Source organism: Mesitornis unicolor, unplaced genomic scaffold (assembly GCF_000695765.1).
Source record: "Mesitornis unicolor isolate BGI_N332 unplaced genomic scaffold, ASM69576v1 scaffold27012, whole genome shotgun sequence".
In the NCBI taxonomy this organism is placed as follows: Eukaryota; Metazoa; Chordata; class Aves; order Mesitornithiformes; family Mesitornithidae; genus Mesitornis; species Mesitornis unicolor.
In genome coordinates, this window is record NW_010167558.1 from 1 (window position 1) to 22,018 (window position 22,018).

General features: G+C 34.6%; 1 protein-coding gene across 1 annotated transcript in view; it reads left to right on the plus strand.

Annotated features, from left to right (window-relative positions):
- Positions 1–277: 277 nt before the first annotated feature.
- LOC104536184 (sodium channel protein type 1 subunit alpha-like) overlaps positions 278–22,018 on the plus strand; it is a gene marked incomplete at its 5' end in the record, with an annotated part of 29,949 nt that continues 8,208 nt past the window's right edge. The window contains 4 exons of the mRNA XM_010178738.1: positions 278–439; positions 2,954–3,127; positions 4,418–4,540; positions 17,267–17,548. Coding sequence (XP_010177040.1) covers positions 278–439; positions 2,954–3,127; positions 4,418–4,540; positions 17,267–17,548 — 741 coding nt within the window. The remainder of the gene's footprint in view (positions 440–2,953; positions 3,128–4,417; positions 4,541–17,266; positions 17,549–22,018) is intronic.

Genomic DNA, 22,018 nt, shown 5'->3' on the forward strand with positions numbered 1-22,018 from the left:
ACTGGATGATCTTTCAAGGTCTCTTCCAACACCAAACATTCTGTGACCTGTGATTTATTTATATATTCCAGTTGCCTCAGTGTTATTTTTTTTTTGCCTTGGAAAAAGAGAAGGCTATCAAGGTGAAAATGTATTGAGTTTTTACTAAATAGCACAGCTTCTGGAAAGATAGCATCAGACATTAACATTATTAACATTAACATTAACAGAATGCATAACAAAAATTAATGCAAATCAATAAAATCTTTCTTTTTCCCCCCCTCAATACATACACTGTTTTAAAGGCTGTGTACGAAGGTTCAAGTGCTGTCAAGTAAGTATAGAAGAAGGGAGAGGAAAGCAGTGGTGGAACCTTAGAAAAACCTGCTTCAGGATTGTAGAACACAACTGGTTTGAGACTTTCATTGTTTTTATGATCCTCCTCAGTAGTGGAGCTCTGGTAAGTAAAACATGAACAGAATGGCACAATATCATCAGAAAACTTCTTAAAAGTTGGCTCTTCAAACATTGTTTTTAACTTAGTTTTCTCTACCAGAAAGAACACACAATTCTCTGTCTTCAAATGACAGGACTAAATTTTAGTCAGGTCTTTGAAAGAATTATAGAAAAAGGTCTCTTCTCAGCAATATGTTGGGGAAAAAAAAAAAAAGAAGAGGAGACATAATTGATTAGAGAGAGTTCGGCTCCTTTGCTGAAAGTGATAGTGACATGCCTGAAGCAGGGACAGCGACAACATGTGAAAAACAGAACAAATTTAACTTTGTTATTTGAGTTTGCTCTCTAGTTTTTCTGGTGTTTACTGATATAACTCGGGGAAAAGAACTGTCACTGCTGAAAATAAAGAAGTTTTGAAGTAACTATAATGGCATAAACAGCTCACAATACCTTGCAAGAGCCAGAACTGGCTTTTACAGTCTTAAAAATGTTATGTGTTAGAACAGCAAGAAAGAGTAAGTTTGTAATTATTCCCTTCTAAGAGTAAGAATTAATTATTGATGCTTCTAAGTACTCATATCTGTAAAATCATGAACTTGCTTTAAATATGTGAGAGCAGAATAGAAAGAAGTCAACCATAATATAAATCTATAACAACAAAGGAAACAAAACACACCAGTAACATGTTTTTTCACAAATACAAATAATGACAAAGAATAAAGAAATTTGAAAGGAACTGTTAAATAAAGGTGAGCCTGGATACAATCTGAGCTGAAGTTTCTTAGGCAAACTACTTGCCCTGAGATAATGTAGAGTCTTGTCTAGCATCTACCTTTTGATTAATTACTTAAGTTCCTATGTCATAAAACAAAATTGCATTTGCAATGTTGTATTATAAACTTTTCAGACCACTCCCAACACTTTAAAATACTGTTAATGGCTAGTAGTCTATGGTTATACCTATCATTTGTTTCGCTTAAATCTTAAAGAATCATTCTGGTTTGCCTTGGCCTAAGATAAATACAGTCATCAAATAAGCAATTTTTACTCAATGCCATGTGACACATTCCCTGTATTTCAAATCCACAAAATAACAAAATACTCACATCTACACTACTGAATTTGGTTCATGCTCCCAAGTGGAGAAGGTCTTTAGAGACAAGAACTTAAATGAGAGAAAAGTACTGGCAAAGATCTGATAAAGGTGTATTTCCATCATTGTATTTAGAAGAAGCTTGAGATGAGATCCCACAATGTTAGCATCTTGTCATCTACAGAATATTTATTCTGTGAAAATGCTTCAGGGTAGTATGCTAGTATTTTATCTCAGTATTCACCTCTAGGCTGCACTCTAGGCGAGTCTCACTGTCATTAGAGCTGGGAAATGTGGCAGGCACAGGCCCACTGCAGGCTGCCTGCAAATCGCTGTCCCAGGGGAACTGGAGCAAGGAGCAGACATTCCTGCCAAGGGTGTGTCTGGAAATAGTATGTGCCTGCTCTTCACCGTTTTGTGAGATAAAGTTGTTAGTGACTACATATGAGTGTCAGGTACCATAATGCCTGATCTAAGTATCCAAAGTTACTGATACACAGATGTGAATTCAATGGCTGACAGACAAACACTAATCATTTGAACTGACAGATGCAAAGATTGAAAAGCAAGCTGGGTAAAAATGAATGTTAGTATCAATAAATATCCAAATCTTTGCAAGCTAGCAGATCATTTCAGTTCTTTCAATACAACAAAATCAATTGTTCTCCATAAGAAACAATAGCATAATTAAAATTTAAAAACAATTCAAGGGAAAAATTCTTGGAGAAGAGAGCAGAAGCTATAAGTTTTTTCAAATGTCTAAAAATGAAAACACACAAAAAACCCTAAGTAACATTGCAAAGATCTCAGAAATTTTATGTATTTCATGAAATGTAACTAATACAGTAAAACAAGTATTTGATTTAGATAAATAAATATTTTTTTAAGAAAGGAAGAACTTGTTTAATGATTTATTACTTAAAATTTTCAAAACACAGCTGGACTTAAAAACATAATATCCATCATATTATCATTGTCCTGACAACTTTACAGCTATGGCTCTGGATATTGAAAAATCTGGATTTTGATCTACCTGCATACAAACCAAATTATCTCAGTAGAATTCAGTTCAGGCACATCACTGTGCAGATTCAGTGTTCTTTGTGAGTACGGAAAATTATTTGAGAAGAATAATTCACTATCAGCAATAAATAAATAAATAAACATCTTTGACCAGTGAAGTGGTTGCTGTATAATACCTGCTTCTCCCTCCTGTGAGATTGAAAATAGAGTTCCATATGGGAAAAACATGTATATACTGAATTCTCAGAAAAGGAAACATCAGACAGAAGTGACACTCCCATGACTTTTCTTGAAGAAAGATTGCTTCCTTTTTTGTTGCCTTTTTGTTTTTGTGGTTACAACATTAAGTATATGCAGTGACAAAAGGGAACAATAAATATCTTTGAATGTGTTTACCCATAGGCTTTTGAAGACATATATATTGAACAGCGCAAAACTATCAAGACCATGCTGGAATATGCTGACAAGGTCTTCACTTACATCTTCATTCTGGAAATGCTGCTGAAGTGGGTGGCCTATGGCTATCAAACATACTTTACTAATGCCTGGTGCTGGCTGGACTTCCTGATTGTTGATGTATGTAGTACATCTACTATGTGTTACTTTTATATTTATCTGGGTTTTTTAATCTTATTGAAATCATAATATCCATAGCAGCCATCTTGTGAATGTGAAAATTCAACAGATTTGTGTGAAGGTATAATGCATATCCAGGTCTCTGAATAAGCTCATTATTACATCCTGGATTTACACACCTCGATATTTTTGTTTAATTTGTCTTTAGATTATGGCAGCTTGAAAGTCTGAAAGTTTTCAGTAATATGATGAATTAGCTGGATGAAAGAAATTCAGGTTTCAGTAGGATCTAGTTTTGTGGGTTGCTAAATCTCAGGTTTGGCAAGTACAAAAAAGCTATTAACTTTTAAAAGCTAAAGATTTCACATATAACTCTTGTTTTTAAATATGGTTCATAAAGAGCACTATCCTAGAGTTCTTTCTACCTGATGCATTATTCCTTATAGTGAAAGAGTACATGAGATCATTGTGCCATTTTTTTGCCAAATAAATACATAAGCCGTTATAACAGTGTAATGAAGGAGCATTTAGGAGAAATGAAAACAGAAGGTAGTATTTTGGGCAGGAGCCATAACAAATGTAGAATATTCTCACTGTATTTTCATAGTGTTTCTCACTGAGGTAATGTAAGGATGCAGAACACATAAAGGCCTGTGGATATAAGACTTTATTGCACCTGCTGCCTACGGAACTCTTTCTATAAGGTCTTTAAGAAACCACATAATCCAGGTTAATGTCAGACTGTAGAGCACATAAATTCAGCAGCCAGGGAAAAGGAATAGTCAGTGTAACTGAATATAAAAAAAACAATCCTTTCTGCCAATTTCCAGAGGAGCAGTATTGCTCTGTGACCCATCTGTTAATTCAAATCAGGCTTCAATCTTTTCCTGTTCAGTTGTAAGCAATCAAATGGGCAACATCAGCTGTAATTACTGATCCCAACAGCATTGTAAAACAAAGCAAAAGTGAGAGCAATACTTAAATTGGTAAAAAGGAGAGATCAATTCAATGTGTTTTGTGGTTTTAAATGCCCTCAAATCACCAGCAAAATATGAAATTCAGAAGAATTAATGTTTCCAGATATTGTTACCTTATGATGTTTTTGTTTCTGTATTCATCTATCCTACTCTTCTTTCATACTACTTCTTTTTTTTTTTATTTAAAAGACTTCCTATTCCTGAAGAAAGTGAACCAAAATTAGATTCTTCTAAAGAAGTTTATGTCTCACATCTATGGTATGTAAAGTAGTGTGTACAATATAATAATTTTTACTTTCCTGTTTTCATATAGGTCTCTTTGGTTAGCTTAACAGCAAATGCATTGGGTTACTCTGAACTTGGTGCCATTAAGTCCCTTAGGACACTAAGAGCTTTGAGACCTCTAAGAGCCTTGTCACGATTTGAAGGCATGAGGGTAAGACAACATGAAAGAATCTGAAACTATGCATGCATAGAAAGAACCCATGCATGCAGAATAAGGAATGACAAGTCCATGCAGAAAGGCTGCACTATCTTTTTATCTATTGCATATCTTTTACTAACAGATAAGCAAAAAGCTTCATCAGTCCACCTAAATCCATATGCAGTATCACATAGAAGTTACATTCATTAAGGTTACTTTACTTTCTAGCCAATCTCAGGAGTTTTCCATATAAGGCTTTGAAATTACCAATTATGAACTCTCTTAACGGATGCTTTATAATGGATAAAATGTAACAAGATTTTATTAATTTTTTAAATGATAAACATATCACAATATTTATACAGGAATCTAATTTAGTGTTAGTTAATAAAGATATTTTCTGTTACCAGTTGAAATCCTTCATTTTTCTTCATATCTGATAAACCACCTTTGGTATAAGCTCACTGGATTTTACTAGATGGTACTAGAGATATATTCATACCTGCTAGTGGTTTAAATCTATTTCTGAGTTTGGCTGACTTTAAAAACAAATCAAGTTATTTGGTTTCTCTTGAAATTATTCTATTTGTAAGGTAAATGCTTTTATTATTTCAACAAATCTCTATTCAGTAGTCAATACAAGCTTATTTCTTTCTTATTCCGAGTAATTTAGAGGCCCTGCTTACTATTCATCTCACTCAAGAAAGCATTTTAACTTATTTTTTCATTTGTTTATACCTTCTGTTCCTTAAAGCCACTGAATACAAACTAACTCTATATGCATGTCATTGAAATATATTTTAAGAGAATGCTTTTTGCTACTTGATGGAAGCATAAGAGGAAACAATGCACTAATGAATTTCAAGTCAACCATAAATCTGGGGAATAGCCTGGAATATACTGTCTGAACAACCTTTAGGTACAAATCTAAGCTTAATCAAGCCAAATTGAGGCTTAGAATTCTGTTCCTCAGATTGTATTCATCAGGCTACATATTTCTACTTCAGAATGCATCAGAAAAAATATTGTTAGCCAATGATTACTAGATTAATAAATTTCAGTTTCGTATAGCAAATTGACTTTTAACAGTTTTCTCATTTGAAATTCATGAATTGATACTCAGCAGGGGAAGAGCTGGTCAAGTACTAAAGAATGTATGAATTTTTATTTATATTTGGAATGACTATTTGATTTAGCCATTTTCTCTTTGTACTTACTGTTCATGAACATTCAGATAAATATGGTTTTGTGCAGAAAAATGCTGGGAAATTGCTGTCAGCTTTACTTTTTTAATAATGTTCTGGTCAGCTGCAGGAGGATGGGGAGACCAGTATAGAAGTTACACAAGGACAGAAATGCAGCTCTTTAGATGATATTGGAAAAAAACCAGATCATTTCTAGAGAGAAAATGTGGAAATTTATTGCAGAAATAAATTGTTTTATTCCATTTTTCTGTATGGAAACCTTACATGATTGCCGTAGTAAATTTTCCACTTACAAGACTTAGGATATTCATGCTCAAAGAAAGTACCTGTTATTTGAAATCTATTTACTGCTTTCCCTTATGTCTCACTGAGTATCTATGAAACTATGCCAGAAGCCAAATCATATGATAGAATTTCAGATACCAACATGAATAATTCACGAGCAACTTACTGTGTAGGAATCACAGACACACCTGGAAAAGCAAAAAATCTTCTGGCTCTCTCCTCCAATATTGATGTTAATCAAGGAGAACCTAATTCCAGACACTTAGCAAATTTGACTGGCCATCTCTATAGGCCTTATCATTACTATTAGTTACACACACTTCTGAAAATGGTTTTTCCAAAGCACTTGGCAAGTATTTGTGACAGCCGACTGACAGATAGTAGCATTACTTTATGAATGACTCACGAACAGTAAAAAGATTCAAATAACAAATAACTGACCAGCTCATGGTAAGACTATAGTCAAATTATAGTCCTCTCAGAAACTGAGTTCATTTCAGAAAAAAAAAACTATAAAACCAGATTCTTTTATCTGCCAACAGAAAGTAAAAATAAATCAACACTGTTTGCTTTCTTATATTGCCTATACCTACACTGAGCTGTGACAAAACAAGCTGAATTTTTATTCAGCACCTATTTACAGTTTTAACGTTTACCACCATGTTCAAAACTGCAAGTTTTTCCTTGAAAATATAACAGATCATAGGTATTCCACAAAAGTGGAATGTATGTAAAACATACATGTAAAACTCTGCATCCTTTTGTAAAACAATCTGCTAAGTTGTCGTCTACTTTAAATCAAAGTTTTTCTTAAATAGTTTACCATTCTGATGAACTGGAAGAATACAGCATTTTAAATAGTCAGTAAATAGTAAAAACTATTCTGTTATCCCTAAATACATTTTTAGAAGTCTTCAGTTATACTCTGTAGTTAGAAATTGACTTTTTGTTGTGCTGTTTCATAAATGGGATAAATTATCTTTCTAAAGTGGATATAAAAGATATTGATCACTTGCACCAAAATAAGGTACAAGGGGTCCATAGCCTGTGCTTGCTTTGAGCACAGAAGTGAATTTTTTGCTGTGTCAAGGCATTTAAAATACCTGCTAGTATACTGATTTCTGAGAAAATTTAATACTTTCTATATTGAATCTCAAAACCAACTCCACCCAGATGCTGGAAGGCAAAGTAAAGAATTGCTTTAATTTAATTTAAATTTCTGTCTCAGGGTTTATATTCTCATCTCAATTAGTGTATGTACTGAGTAGAAGTATCTGCAAACTGAGATTTGAATATACCCAATGCTTTTTGTTTAACTTTTTAGTACTTGCAATACAATGCTTTTGCGCTAGTTCTGAATTGGTATGCTACTTGTAAATGTAGAATACTGAGTATACATTGCTTTGCTAAGTTAGAGAATTAAATGACAATAAAGCATGCATTTGTGTCTAATTTCTCAATATAAAGCATGTCATGCCGTGCTTGATTTATTTATTAGAGAAATAGTAGAAGGCAGCAAACAATCTGAAATCCACTTGCGCTTTCAGTTTTGCATGCCTTATGCATATTTCTGGCTGATGGCTTTAAACATTTACTGTATTTCAAATTTCCAGTCCAATTTCATAACTTGTAAAACTAAATTAGAGTATTTGATGTCTTAAATATTCTCTAAAATTCAATGGCTATTCCTTAGATCCCCTTACTAGGAAAGCGTTAATGAGGCATTTTCAAGAATACTCCAGACTTCATTAGTAGAAAAGAAACATTTCTCATATGATTGAGTTACAAAACATAACATCAAGTGTCTGTCATTACAGATTCACAACTAATAACAGGCTATATATTTCTATTTCGTATAGGATAACCCTTCTTCAGCTTGGATGGGGTGGACCACTGGTTCCTCCCCTTATCTGTATTATGGGTACAGTATTTTGCCCTTTTCTACCCTCAATTATTACAGTGTGACTAATCACTGCATTGTGGTTTTAGGGCTAAAAGGAGAAACAATCTTTGAGAATCCTAGTAGGACCAAAGTAGATAATATATATTCACTCTTCACCCCCTTCTTAATTGCCTTAAATCTTTGGAAATAATCCTTTGAAATTTTTGATGTTATAGAAATACCATGAAAAATTTTGAGTATTTTTATTTAGAGTTATCTGAGTTCTTTTGGCAGGAGAAAGGTACCTCAGCTAGTTTTAAATTTTTAGTTGTTTTGTTTGTTTGTTTTTTAACTGAGGTAAAAAATGGCTTTCTTTAAAATATTTGAATCTGGCTTTTGCATTGTTTTGGAAAGATCTGTGCTTTACTCTGTTACTCAATGTATAGCTACATACATTCAAAAAAATCCCATAGAAAGTTTCGAACATTATTTGTAATACCTTAAGCACACACCAAAGTACTATGATCTGAATATTCCCAACTATAGGTATTTATATAATTTCAGTTTAAATGTTTGCATAATTTTTAAACCCCTATATGTGACATTAAGTAAATAACTCCAGATGTATATAGATAACACGAGTCATCATACAACATATAAAATCCTTTTTGTGAATTTGAATTCAGTCTTCTTTGGCCAGTGATAACAAAAGGTAACTGACACAAGTTTGGTTATAGGAAATTCTTATTTGATATAAGAGATTTTGGGGAGGTTTGTGTATTTTCTTCTTGTAATTCTTTCAGGGGGAGTGGGGGTGTTTTATTTTTATTTGGGTTTTTTATTGTTGTTTGGCTTAGTTGATTCTTTTTTCTACAGTGAGGCCAACACTGGAACAGCTGAGCATAATGTTTTATAGATCAAGCATTCATACAAACATGGTGTACCACCCTGATTTCTGTTTGTGGGGCAAAGTTACGAGAGTTTCTCACAAGAAGTCCATTAAGAGACATATAAAGTGGAGTAATTAATTGAAAATTAGAAGACTTTAATAACTTGGATAAATTTACGTTTTAAGATTCACCAAGTTCCTCCTTCTAATCATTATTTGGATCATGTCAAGTAGGTTGCACATTCACAGAAATATTTTTCATCCTTTATTGTCTCTAAAGCCAGTTCATAGCTGATCATCAAGCATATGCACCATGGTTCTTCCCAATGTACCCATTTTAAGCTACCCAATGAGAAGTACATAGTTTTGAGGCGTCTTGTTAAACTATGTAGTGACAAGTAAAAGAATTATTGCAATCTCTGTCTCTCTTCCTCTGGTTTTCCTCTCCCTTTCTCCCTTTCTCCCTCCCCATTCTGTCCTTATCTGCTAGGTTTCATTGCAAGATGGTTTACTATCTGATACAAATGTTGGAAAAATGTAATAAATTTTCTTGATTACGTCTGAATAAAAGTTCCCATCTACATTACTGCTGTAGGAATATACAAATACTTCATCCCTTCAACACAAAGAGCTTTTAATAATTCTATATCCATACATGACATCCCTCTTCCATCAAACTCTATCCATACACTCAGATGAGCTAGGGTATCTTGTGTGGGAATATTTTTCCTGTACTACATCATCAGTTATCTTCCTTTGTGGGCACCTCCAAACCTCACACTAAGCAGCTGCCGCAAAGATCCCAAAGCCTCCACTGAGGACCAGTCTTAATCCTCTGCCCTGGGCAGTGTTTATATTCTGTCTGCTGGCCCACAGGTTGGGTACCTCCATTGCCTTTGTGAGATCAACTTTTCCAACTGATGTAGCTTCTCCTAATTTAAGCTCCATACCCATTTCTTCCTTTCCCACTGACTTTCTGCTGTGTTATGACTTGTAGAAGTGGCTCCTCTAACTTCAGAGAAAGGCAGTTTTCATCATCTATTTTGTAGTACCAGGGAGAACAGGAAGCCATTACTATAGAATTTTTGTTATTATTTGGCCAGAACAAAGGGACTGCCCCAACCACTTCTGTCACATTCAGCCCCCTGCCACTCCACCTACAAACACTCACAGGTTGCATGCAGGGAAGAACAACAGGAGTGAAGGTGCTGCTTTGAAAAAACAAAATGGTCCCTATTTTCCAGGAGAGACTGGAAACACAGAGTGTATACTACACTACTCGTACAAGAATTTTACATTGCATGTATACCTTGGAAAAATCAGTGATTATTGAAAATTTTAATCTCAGTGACTTTTTAAATTTATTTTTTTTAATTTTTATTTTAGGAAAACAAGTTGCTCCCAAACGTCATGTTTCTTACTGAGTAAGAAAACAGTACTTTGAATTTTCAGGCTTTGGGGTATTTTAAACCAGTAGAAATTCGGATGAGATCCCTGTTTTGCCATTCATTTGCCCATCTCTTCAACTCTATAACTTGTTCTAAATTGTTTAGGATGAAAAAGGTATTACACAAGGTGTGATTTTTAGATGGCAAATGCTAAATTTAAAAAGCGAAAAATTGTTTTCTTGTGCATGCATGTGTATAGTTATGTATAAATCATCATATTCGGAGTAAAATCAGCAGAAATCTTGCCTTAATTTTAAGTTTTAAGTTTTAAGTTACAATTCACTGTTTCACAAGTTCAAAACTGTCTCTTACCTAGTTTAAAACCTCTGCCTATGAGAAAGAATTAGGCCATTTTTGTTTACACTTTATCTAGGGATAGTACATTGCTGATGATGATCTCAGTGATCTCTGTCACAAGATGCCCTAACGATAAAAATTAACTTGAACAGTGATCATCAACTGGGCATCTTTCAACTGAATTATTTTAAGGATTTCACAATTTTAATCTGAATTATTTAAATTTTTAAGCTCACCTCCACCCTTGTTAATCTTTGCACAAACCTGAAGAGTAGCAAATTTCATTACTGCACTGGTGGATGGTCTCATAATTGATGAAAATTGTATTTGCTGGAGGTTTTTTTTCCCTGTTGATTTTGTTTGTTGATTAAGACTTTATCACCACTGGTTACCCTGCAGGTCCACAATTATCCTCTTTTTACCTGACAAACAAAATAAGAAAACTGAAGGAATTGCACATTTCTTAAGGTGCTTCTAAAAATCTAGTTCCATGTTTCACATCACATTGCAGATCTACCAGGTTCCAGTTTATATTTATGTATACAGTAGTGAAACGCCAGAAACCACCAGCTCATAAACTTGAAGCCACCTATGGTCCCTAAAGTATGAAAAGCTTACTAAGAGATACTCTGCAAGAATTTCCACATTCTTCATAGATACAATTATGAGATTAATTTCATCCCTGAGGACTGATGAGCCATTCAAATATTTTTTTGAGAAGTTACTTTAATGAATTCTTGGGTACCTTTTGCTCTATACTAGCTACCTCTGCATTTCTAATTACCTCTCAAAAGGGTTTGTCAATAGGGTAATTGATATTGAGGATCTGGTTTTGCCGCGAAATTAGCAAAATCCAGGGGGTTTGGGGGTGTGGGTTTGCTTGCTTGCTTTTTTTTCTTTTTTTTACTTCTTTGATGTAGGGGTCTTCCTTCCTATCAAAGGGACATAAACGAGCAGAATAGGTGCATATCTCTCCTAAATTTGGTTTTCATAAAGTTTTTTTTGTTTGTGTGTCACCTTATGAGCATCTGTCTATTTTTGTAAGCACCAGTCTTTGGAAAACACCATTATTTGCATATAGAGAAGTTCCTCTTACATATTTATGACTTGCCTCATAGGAACATGTGCCCATGCTTCATGATGGATAAACTAGAAAATGCATAGTATACACATATGATAGAGGATCCAGTGACAGTGGAAAAGCTATCAGTTAAAAGCACATGAAGGGCAGCCATACTTTGAATTCAAGCTGCTGGACAGTTGATCTCGCCATGTTAGTGCTTGGCCTGTGAAGGTCCAATGGCATACTTATGCTGCTATAATACAAATAAATCAGCTGATGCACTGGTTCTCTAATAGCTGTTGTTTCATTATTGCACTGGGCAAGGGATGATAATTCTCAAGAGAGAGATGATTCCGATTATTCATTCAGATAGTGCTAATTTTTTTGATTCAGGTATGGGCTTTCTTCATGGTCCCTCTTAGATGCTCTTTCGATCCCCTGATTGGGAAAGTTACTGTATTCTTTATGCCTTTTCCTTCCTTGCATCAACTGCTCCACAGTTTGAGAGTACACCTGTCTGTCACCTGATACCCACCGTATAGTCAAGTCTGTGTGGTTTCAGCATCTTCTAGTCTTCCTTGTGTGATGTTCTCAAAGTCCTTCACTATGAGAACATGCTAAACTCAGATCATGTATGTCACCTGAGCTTCCATTACTGTCCACTCACAACATACCTACCTGCTCATTCCAGTAATCTTACCTCTGTGGTGGATCAAGAATCTAAACGAATGTCTATTTGCTCACTTCTTCATCTTTCAGTGCAGATGCTCTCTCTGGCAGCTTTGTGTTACATCTGGACTTTGGCTAGTTGAGCAGGGGAGATTCTGGCAGATGTTCTTGCCTCATCCTTGTTCAAGACAAGTTGATACTCTTAGCTTACTCTCAAATTCTGCCCGAGGCAGTGTCAGTGTTTCATTTGAGTCAGGAATGAATTTTCCTACTTTGTTCAAATGTGGCTTATGCTATGTATGCTATTGTCAGACTCCCACTGCATCGGCTATCTTTGAACAACTGGCTCCAACCTTTGGGCTGCTAAAAGAGAGATTAATGGCTTTTTGTAACAAGCACTATTTGAAGTTTATGACTGTGTGACTGTATAGATAATCACTTAAAAAGAAAGAAATTATTCCTTTTTTTGAACATATGTATTCAAGCCCACAATTTATTTCTCTTCCTTGGAGTTCCTGAAGGCTTTCTCAGGCTTTTCCAGCTGTCAAGGAATTGAGTACAGGAGGAACATCTCTTGTGCTTGTTAGGGCCACATAGCATGCATAGAAAATAAGGTTTGATTTCATTCATGAGTCCTGGTGAAGTAAAAATTATTTGGTTTTCTGTGCTTGTGTATATGAATCTTAGGTGAGCATGTACGTGCAGAAAAAAATATGAAGTAACAGTTAAATAACCTCTCTAGCCTTTGATGCACTTCTTCAAAGGACTCTGATATGAGATCTGGCACATCAAATGTCTGGGAATCTTTGGAATCTTTCCTGTATAAGCCTAAAATTACAAAGCTGACAACTTCCAAAGCGGAGGCAAATAAAGTACATAATTTTAAGAAGGCGGAATGTTCCAGACATAGTCCTATAATCTTCTGTCCATCCCAAAGATGGTAACTTCCTCCTCATCTGTATCAGGGACAGAGTTTGGAACTTCTTCACAGAATCTGCAAAAGTTATGGAAAAATGGATAAGTACTACTGAGGATTGTTCCTGGTCTGTTTACAGATTTCAGGCATCCCTGATATGTTCATGAGGCAGGTCCAATGTGGGAATTCCTGGAAAGCCTGTAGCTGCTGAGGTGCCAGGATCTGTTGAAGCTATTTTGTTGTGGGAACTATTATACATTCATATCTCACTATGTGTTTCAGATCTGTGTCCCACAGCAAGGATGAATCTAGTAAAGCTTCCTTATAGTCTACTCATGCAGCAGGGATAAGCTGATACTTTGCACAGTCCTCATTCTATACATACTCACAGCTCTGGCAGTGAAAGTTTTGTTTTGGTTTGGTTTTCAGTTCCATTTTGCTGTCTTTGGACAGTTGTCAAAAAATATACAAAGTTGTCAAAATAAATACAAACAGCAAACAAGAAACAATAACTGTACTACTAATTTGTATTGACATGTTATATGAGCCAGAAGATAAGAGAGATAATTAGCATTGCAGTAATTCTTTCATCTTAAGTATATATCTGATGTTGGAAGATAAATGTTATGAAAATGTAAGCATGAAAAAATTCTGTATATATATGAAATACTGCTTTCTTCTAGATCAGACATGGTTTCCCACAATGATTTTTTTTATTTTCCTGGATGATTATTAACTGAGATGTAAAATAGTCTAGAGCCCATTTGTCTTTGTAGGTGTCAGGTGTTGCTTCTTATTTGCACTTATTGCTGTTCCACCTACCTGAAGCTATAGGAAGGTGAACAAGCAGAATCAGCTTGGGCTTTTGCAGCTTGCTCACCGGAGTCAGCCTGACCAACAAGATCCCAGCCTTGAGGTAATCCATAGGTAATTTAAACAAACAACTCTGTAAACATCTTTTTCCAATTTTTTGGTGTTATATTCTGTATCAAGGAATAACAGAAAATAAGCCCAAAGCCACAGCTCCTTTTAAAATACAAAATGCATTTAGAATCACATCTAGATTTGATCTAGATTTGAAGATTGAGCAAAAATAAGAGCTGCAGTTGACAGCATTTTTAACCCACTACAGACTCATTTCAACAAGACTGACAATTTTTATTTGCTAATTTTTCAACTCATTAAGAAATGCAAATTGATCTTTTCAATTGGTTCTCACTCTTTTTTGTCCATTTGCTGTAACGTATGTGTGTAGGTCTTGTGTGTGTATATATGGGTGCTAACCTGGATATATATTATATAAGCTAATGTCCTGGTTATCCTGATATACCTCAGCTATTCCCAAAGCAAATATCAATGAAGTAAATAGAAAAACACTGATAAAGCAATTGCCTCCAACTGTATATGTTGAAGAAATTAAAGACTTCTTCTTAAGGTGGAGTTTACAGTCAGCCGAGCATCTGACCAGCATGTAAAAGTGCAGTTTTACATTATAAATCTGACAGGGCAAAGGCTCAACACTGGTGGGGAAAAAAATAAAAAATCAAACAAACAAAAAAAGCACAAACAGAAAACAACTTCTAAAAGTTTTAATTTTGTTTTCTTCTTTTCTTAAAAAACCTTCCAGGGGGACTGGATAGCTCAAGGGGTTGGTAATAGGATACAGAGCCTTTCATCTCTAGGTCACCAGTTCGCATCCAGGCCAGGTCAGTAGTGACCAAAAATTGTTACCATTTGATGGGTTTTGAGTGACCTATATAAAATAAATTGTTGGAACTGTTGTTGGAACAGTTGCTGGAAGCTGTTCACTTCTTACTCAAAAAGATGCAGCTGGTCTTTTGGCAGTCTCAGTAGCAAGGCTGCATTACCTGTTCGTCTGAAGATGTGAGACACACTGATGGCATTTTGTAGAAATCTTTTTTCTTACAACTCTTATCAATTGATAATTGTTGTAACAATTACTGTAGGTGTTAGTATTCTGCTGCCTGTTCTGGGTCTGTGCTGTAGTCCAACGGATCTCAGGGTTGTTAAAAAGGTAACTACTGCAGGCGCTCATACAAAACCATTCTTTATGTGAGCACAGGTAACCTTAATTTATTTAAGCTGCAGGACTAAATTCCCATCTTTCTTTCTTTACATCTTTATTTTCAGGTTTTTCACCAACATTAAACAGAAGGATTCAATCAGTATAACACATCCAGAACATTTTTATGGGTGAAGTTAAAAAAAAAAATCCCACATATATAGATATAAGACAAGCACTAGGTGGCCTAGATTTTCAAATCCGTAATAGGAAAATGAAGTGTTACAGATCAAGTTAGGCTTGGAATAAATTCCAGAATCATTGCATTAGGAATTTTTATGTTGATATCAGTTACATCAAGTTAAGTAGCAACAGGTTTCTTTTTCCCAAAGAATAGTAAAAAACATTTACCTCATTCACATGAAAAGAGTTTTTTGTGTTCAGAATGTTACTGGGACCTTGTTAGCCTTTTGAATTTTCTTTAATTGGCTAGCTAATGCATATATCACCTAGATACTTCACATTTTCTATAAAAGAAATCTGAAGAAGCAAGCGTGCTTCCTTTAGAATTTTCAGCAGAAATAGAAGCTGCCAAGAAAAGCTAAATTTAAAAAAAATCATGGTTTTAGAAAAGATAGGGATAATTCTCAGTTACGGAAAGGTCCCATTTCTACTGTCTGGCAATGGAGGAGGCCCTTAAAATGAGAAGAAAAAATGCCCTGAAAATACCATTTCTACCTAAGATCTCTGAACGGGTCCTAATTTCTGGCCATAACATTTGGGAGGAGGAGGGTGCTGAGTGACGAGTAACACAACCACAGTACTCTGCATCCAAAGGCCTTCAAGAGACTGTGAAATACAGTTAGTAAGATTGAGCAGCACTGAGCTTGCTCAGAATTATGCTGGTAGTGGGGAAGATCCCTTTAGGTTGCAGAAACAGAGAACAAAGATGAACTAAGAAACCTTAATATAACCTAAGTGTCCATGCCAATCCTTTCCTGTCTTACTGCAGGAACTGGAATACTGAGAATCAGAGCCCTACTATATATTTTATTTTACCTTCCTACCAGGTCCTACAGGATTTATGGAGGAAAAAAAAAGTAAAAATAAACTATAACTTGTAAGTGAGGTCTGGTATTAGATACTTAAGAAGAAATGATTGCTCAGCTATTAGCCAAATATCACAAAAGTTTTGACAGCTCTGACAGACACATGTTATTAATTACTGTATATATCAGAAAAAAATATACTTTTTGTCTACATAAGCAATTATTGAAATCTTGCCTGCAAGTGGCTAGAAGGCAACTGGCCGCAAGTAATTTAAAATTCAAAGTCAAAACCCCTAAATATGTCCTTGATATGTGTCCTTCTTTAAATAAATGAATGGTATTATTACTGACTTAAACTCAATACATGAAACAATAAGACTGGAGCTTGAAATAAATTATGTTGATTCAAGTAGACATATATTGCAAAACTGTCTTGCTTTACTATACAAAGAAATTAATCTTTGTTATAATCTTGCATGGAACAATAAGGCAATAAAGATATGTATTTAATTCCTGCATAATCCTTTTAATGCAGAGCTTAGTTTCTAGATTCATGGCATTTGTGTTTTCAGCTTAAATTTCAAAGCTATGTTGATCAAATCTACATGTTGCCATTTTTCTTTAAACATTTTTAAACTATAATTTGATGCATCTTTAGAATTTCTTTATGTCTGTATTTATATTTAACACATTTGTCTTTTTTTATATAAACACATAAGTGTCATAAGGCTTCATCTTACTACCACCAGGTCTTCTCTTGTTTTTCTTTCAATTATTTTTATTTTTATTTTCTCACTTATTTTCCTTTCATTACATGTTTTAATGTTAAATATTTAAAAGAACAGTGCAATGTTCAAACAGTTACTAATGTACAGCTTTAACATTTATGGTATTAGTTTCTGAACTTTGAGTTCAGAGTATTTATTAAGCATTGGTAAAACAGAATGCAAACCTTTATTGCTGTTAATATTCTTACACTCTTTTCTTTCCCCCCCCTGTATTTGTGTACTAGGTGGTTGTGAATGCCCTTTTAGGAGCAATTCCATCCATCATGAACGTGCTTCTCGTTTGTCTTATATTCTGGCTAATTTTCAGCATCATGGGAGTAAATCTGTTTGCTGGGAAGTTCTACTACTGTGTTAACACCACAACTGATGAAAGGTTTGAAGTCGACCAAATCAACAATTTTAGTCAGTGCGAGGAACTCATAAAAAACAATCAAAGTGCCCGATGGAAAAACGTGAAAGTAAACTTTGATAATGTAGGATTTGGGTATCTTTCTTTACTTCAAGTAGTAAGTGATCACTCTTTATATACCTCTTACTGTTTATATGTAATAGTGAAAAGCAATTCTAGCAACAAAGATAGAAAACATATTTACCTGATGATTTTTACCTGTGACTTGGTAATACTGCTGCACTGATAATTGATCACTCTTTTCATAGTAAGCAGCAAGGAGAGATTCCTAAGAGGAATAAAGATTCTTTAGGACATCTGATGGAACAAGTGCTATTCTTCCTATTTTTAGCTCCCTTAGTCCTCCAGCCCCTTCTAACTTCAAAGTTTTCTAGAAGTAATTACGAATGGTATTCGGCTATTTGAATACTTAAAATTTTACTGTTGCTGAAAAAAAAAATCTGCAGTGGTGTGATTAAGTCACAGAGAATGCCATGAAAGAAATTCCTTCTCAGTGATGTGGCCGCCACCAGTGCAGACTTATGTGGTCTAAGAAGCAATTTCTCATTCAGGAGAGAAATAGGAAAAGTATCATTAGATACTACAATCTATGAAATATTTTTCCTCCTATTTCTATGCATGAGCACCTAGTGGAGTTTATTTAGCAAAAACTAAGGGAAGAAAAGAAGGAAGAAACTATATGCAGAAAGATACTATAAGGCCATGCCTTCACTATCAAAAATTGTGTCATTGCAAGACTATCTTTGTATTTTGGAGGAGCTAACAATCTGACCCAGCTTTAATCAAGAAAAAGCTGAACTCTAACCTATGTTGTGTACATTCAGCAACCTCTATGGTTTTTTTGAGGTTACTGTCTGCAGAATATTAGTTTATATTTTTTATAGTTTTAAAATAAGTTTCTAGCTTTTTTTTATGTTGGCATAAGAAAGCTCAATAATACAAGTAATTAACATGATGCAGTGGTATCAACATGGTCCTGTACAGTGTCTAAAATAATAGTTCTGAGCATTGTGAACTGCCTCTTTGAGCTAATACAGCATCTTAACTGTGTGACTGATAACTCTGACAATTTAATTTTCACTATGATTAATTATTTACTTTACTGACACATCAGGAAAGAACAGAGAGGAACCAGCAGTATTAAAGAAACAAACCAATGAATACAATTTTATTTTCGTAACAAATAGAAAGACTTTGAATATTTCTTTTCTCTGTCTTATTTTTGAAATCCACTGGCCTAGAATCAGCCTGGGGTCAGCAGGTTAGAATGCTTTATTACATGTGTTCAGAATAAACTATACATCAACACAACTCTTTCCAAGCAGTTTGCAACTCTTCTTCCAGTAGTAATCTAGTCTATTCTGAGACATGAATAACACCACGTACCTTTTTTATTGGCTTTGTGGCCACAAACACCACCTCTCAGGTACTTGCAGTCATACATATTTCATTGTCCCAGCTGTGCATAGCTTCTTCCATCTTCTCTTAATTGAAAAGCAACAAATATTTCTTACATGAAGACTTAGCTCCTTAAATTATTGGATTGTTCTGGGATGCAAACTGAGAGAAATTTGCCAATTGTTCCCATAGTTCCAAAGGAAAAATGAATCTGGACCTACCATGGAAGAACCTAGCTCTCATGGGAGAATAAGTCAGTTGTTTTTGCAGTATCTACAAAATGGAGATTTTGCATCAATATCAAAGGCTTCCCTAATGGAGAGATTTTTTTTTTGTGTGCAAATAAAATGTCAGTGACAGCACGACTTATTTTTTCTTTATTACTAAAATACTTGTAAAAGCATTAATAGATATTTTGTTTGACATACAAGAAAAAAACGGGGCACTTCTGTTATTCCACAAAACAGACACTTGCCCTGCATCTTTTAAGTTTGGTAAGTAAGCTCATAGCCGTGATCTTGCAGTTATGGGATGATGAAAGCCCTAAAAAAAGGCAGAGAAAGTAAAATATCAGTTTGATTTCCAGCTAATGCTTTAAAATATGAAGAATCTATGGTTTTTTTCACCTTCAAGAACAGAAGAAAGGCCACAATTCATAAATGTTTAAGATTCTTATATCACTTTCTCAATCAAAGAAGATATTTATAAGGCAATTTTCTATTTGACATATAAAGTACTTTTGATGAGAATCTGAGACAGAATTCTAAAGCCATCACATCACGTTCAGGAGAAACATGAGAAGTTAGTAGGTATGTCATAACCCTAGATTCCCCTACCCTTTCTAATCAGCTTGGAGTAATATTAAAGATGAGTAAATACCAAGAATTAGAGGTATCCATTACTATATCAGAAACAAAGATAAAGCTATTGAAACTTGAATATTTGTCCCAAAATAAGGTATTAAGCCTGAAAAAATTGGATCAAAAATTGTGGTTGCAAGTGGATGTGCCTACTGTGCACCCAATGTGAACATTAATGGCCTTTTTTTAACATCTTAGTGGTTAGTTGAAAAGTCTGCTGAAGTAATTTGGTTCTCTGCCTTAATAACCTTCACCACAGACTTTTGTTTATTTTAGGATGGATCTGAGAAAATAACCTCATAAAGATCAATGTCATTTTTCTAATGACAAACTCAATGATAAGTATCAATGCATGAATTACAGACAAAAAGTCCCTTTTTCAGGAAGCTAGAAACCAACTACAGAAAGCTGCTTCTTACAATCCAGCATTATTTCCATTCTTCATTCTACCCTCTGACTCATGCCCTTTGAGCTACTCAAACAAGGATATTGTAAATTCAACAATACACAATATAATACAACATAAATTTATATTTTCTGCATTACTGAGGTTTTCTGCCTGGAGTGAATACTAAGGGAAATCATAGAATTTTCCTGAAAAAACAAAACAAAACAACCAAAGAAAAGCCCCACAAATCAAAACAAGCTAAAAGAACTCCAGATCCTAGCACTGAGGACCTTTTTATTTATTATTCTGGGAAAGACATAAATGTCATGTCCCATGAACAATTTTGGTTTTGAATCATGAAAGGCCTTTTATGATAGTCTATGAGCCTGTTCATTGCAGAAAAAAACCCCACTCTTTTTTAAAAGAGTAATGTAGAAAAGAAACATAGCTATTTCACACAGAAATACTCAAAAGAAGTGGGATAATTTCAGAAAGAAATATTCTAAGCTCAAAAAATAGATTAGAAATGTGTAGCAGTGGCTTTTTAAGAAAAAAGTACTCTCTGAGTAGTTCTTTCTTGACTTTCCTTGGTGGTGATAGGGAATGAATTTCTGTGATGAGGGACCTAAGAACAGAACATAAACTAATTTTTGGTTTGCATCTTGTACTTTTTTTCTTTTGGGGAGAGGTGTGTGGAAAATCTTTAGTATTGATAGAAATGTTATAATTCTTTCTGCCCAAAAATACTGGCTAACAATATGTGCCATTGGTATAACCAAGTTTTATAGACTTTGTTGATCAGAGACTCTTCTGAAAAATTCTTACATAATTTGAAGTTGGAGTGTAACTATTTATGCCACTGGTCATACGAATGCACATTCTCTCTATATGAATTTTTTTCTTCTATGATCCAGTGCAGCTCATGCTGGTCTACATGGATCGGCAAACTTTTTTTTTTCATTTTTTTTCATCTGAACTTGTTTGAGTATTTCTCTGTCCCTAAAGAAAAGCATCAAAGCAGAGACAGATCTGGTGGAGAAGTTCCTTTCACAATTATCATGCATCAGTGAGTGAAGAGGAAGAGGTTGGTGTACACAAAGAGATGTGGCATCTGCCCTGATAATTTTATGGCCTTATGCCTTTTTAACTTGAATGTAGTGTTTGGATCCTTTGGTAAGTAAATCTTCTGGAGGTCTGCCTTTATCCTGCTGGTAAGCATGTATCCTGCTTACGAGGATAAACTGGCAAACCAGTGGGTTTCAAAGCACAATGTTACATTATTCTGCTGTTCATAATACAATTAAGAAAATACTTCTCGTTAAGTGTAGGGTAAAAAAAAAATCAGAAGCTGAATTCTAGGGCTATGAGATTAAGATGGCTTCAAAGTTCCAGCAGGTTAGTATTTTAAAAGCAGGATGCTATTGTATCTCCAAAAAGAAATGTGAATCTTCCTGGTGGTTATTGCTGGTTAAGAAATGGAGTGGTGAAACTCCAGCATTGCTTATAACTTCATTAATAATTATTCATCAGGCAAAACAGTCTGTGTACTTTTACCAACAGTAAAGTAGATTCGAGGATTTTTGTTCTGTTGTTTTTTTCTAACTACATTTGAATCTGCATTTGAATATTTGTCTTTCAAATTTCCTTGGGTAAAAAGACATTTGGAACAGATGCTGATTTCAGTTACACTGCTTGAAATAGGTGAATTACTCCTGATTTAGTGTCACTGAGAATATATAATATATTTTTATGTTTGAATATACATAAAGGAAACTAAGAATTTGATCTCTGTGCTATTTTCTATTCAGTATGCACAAATGCCCAAATAATACCTGATTTCTGTTAAAGAAAATGTGTTGCAGATAAATTTAAGCCTAACATAAGCAGGTCTCAGCTTCTGCTGAAAACAGTAGAAATAACA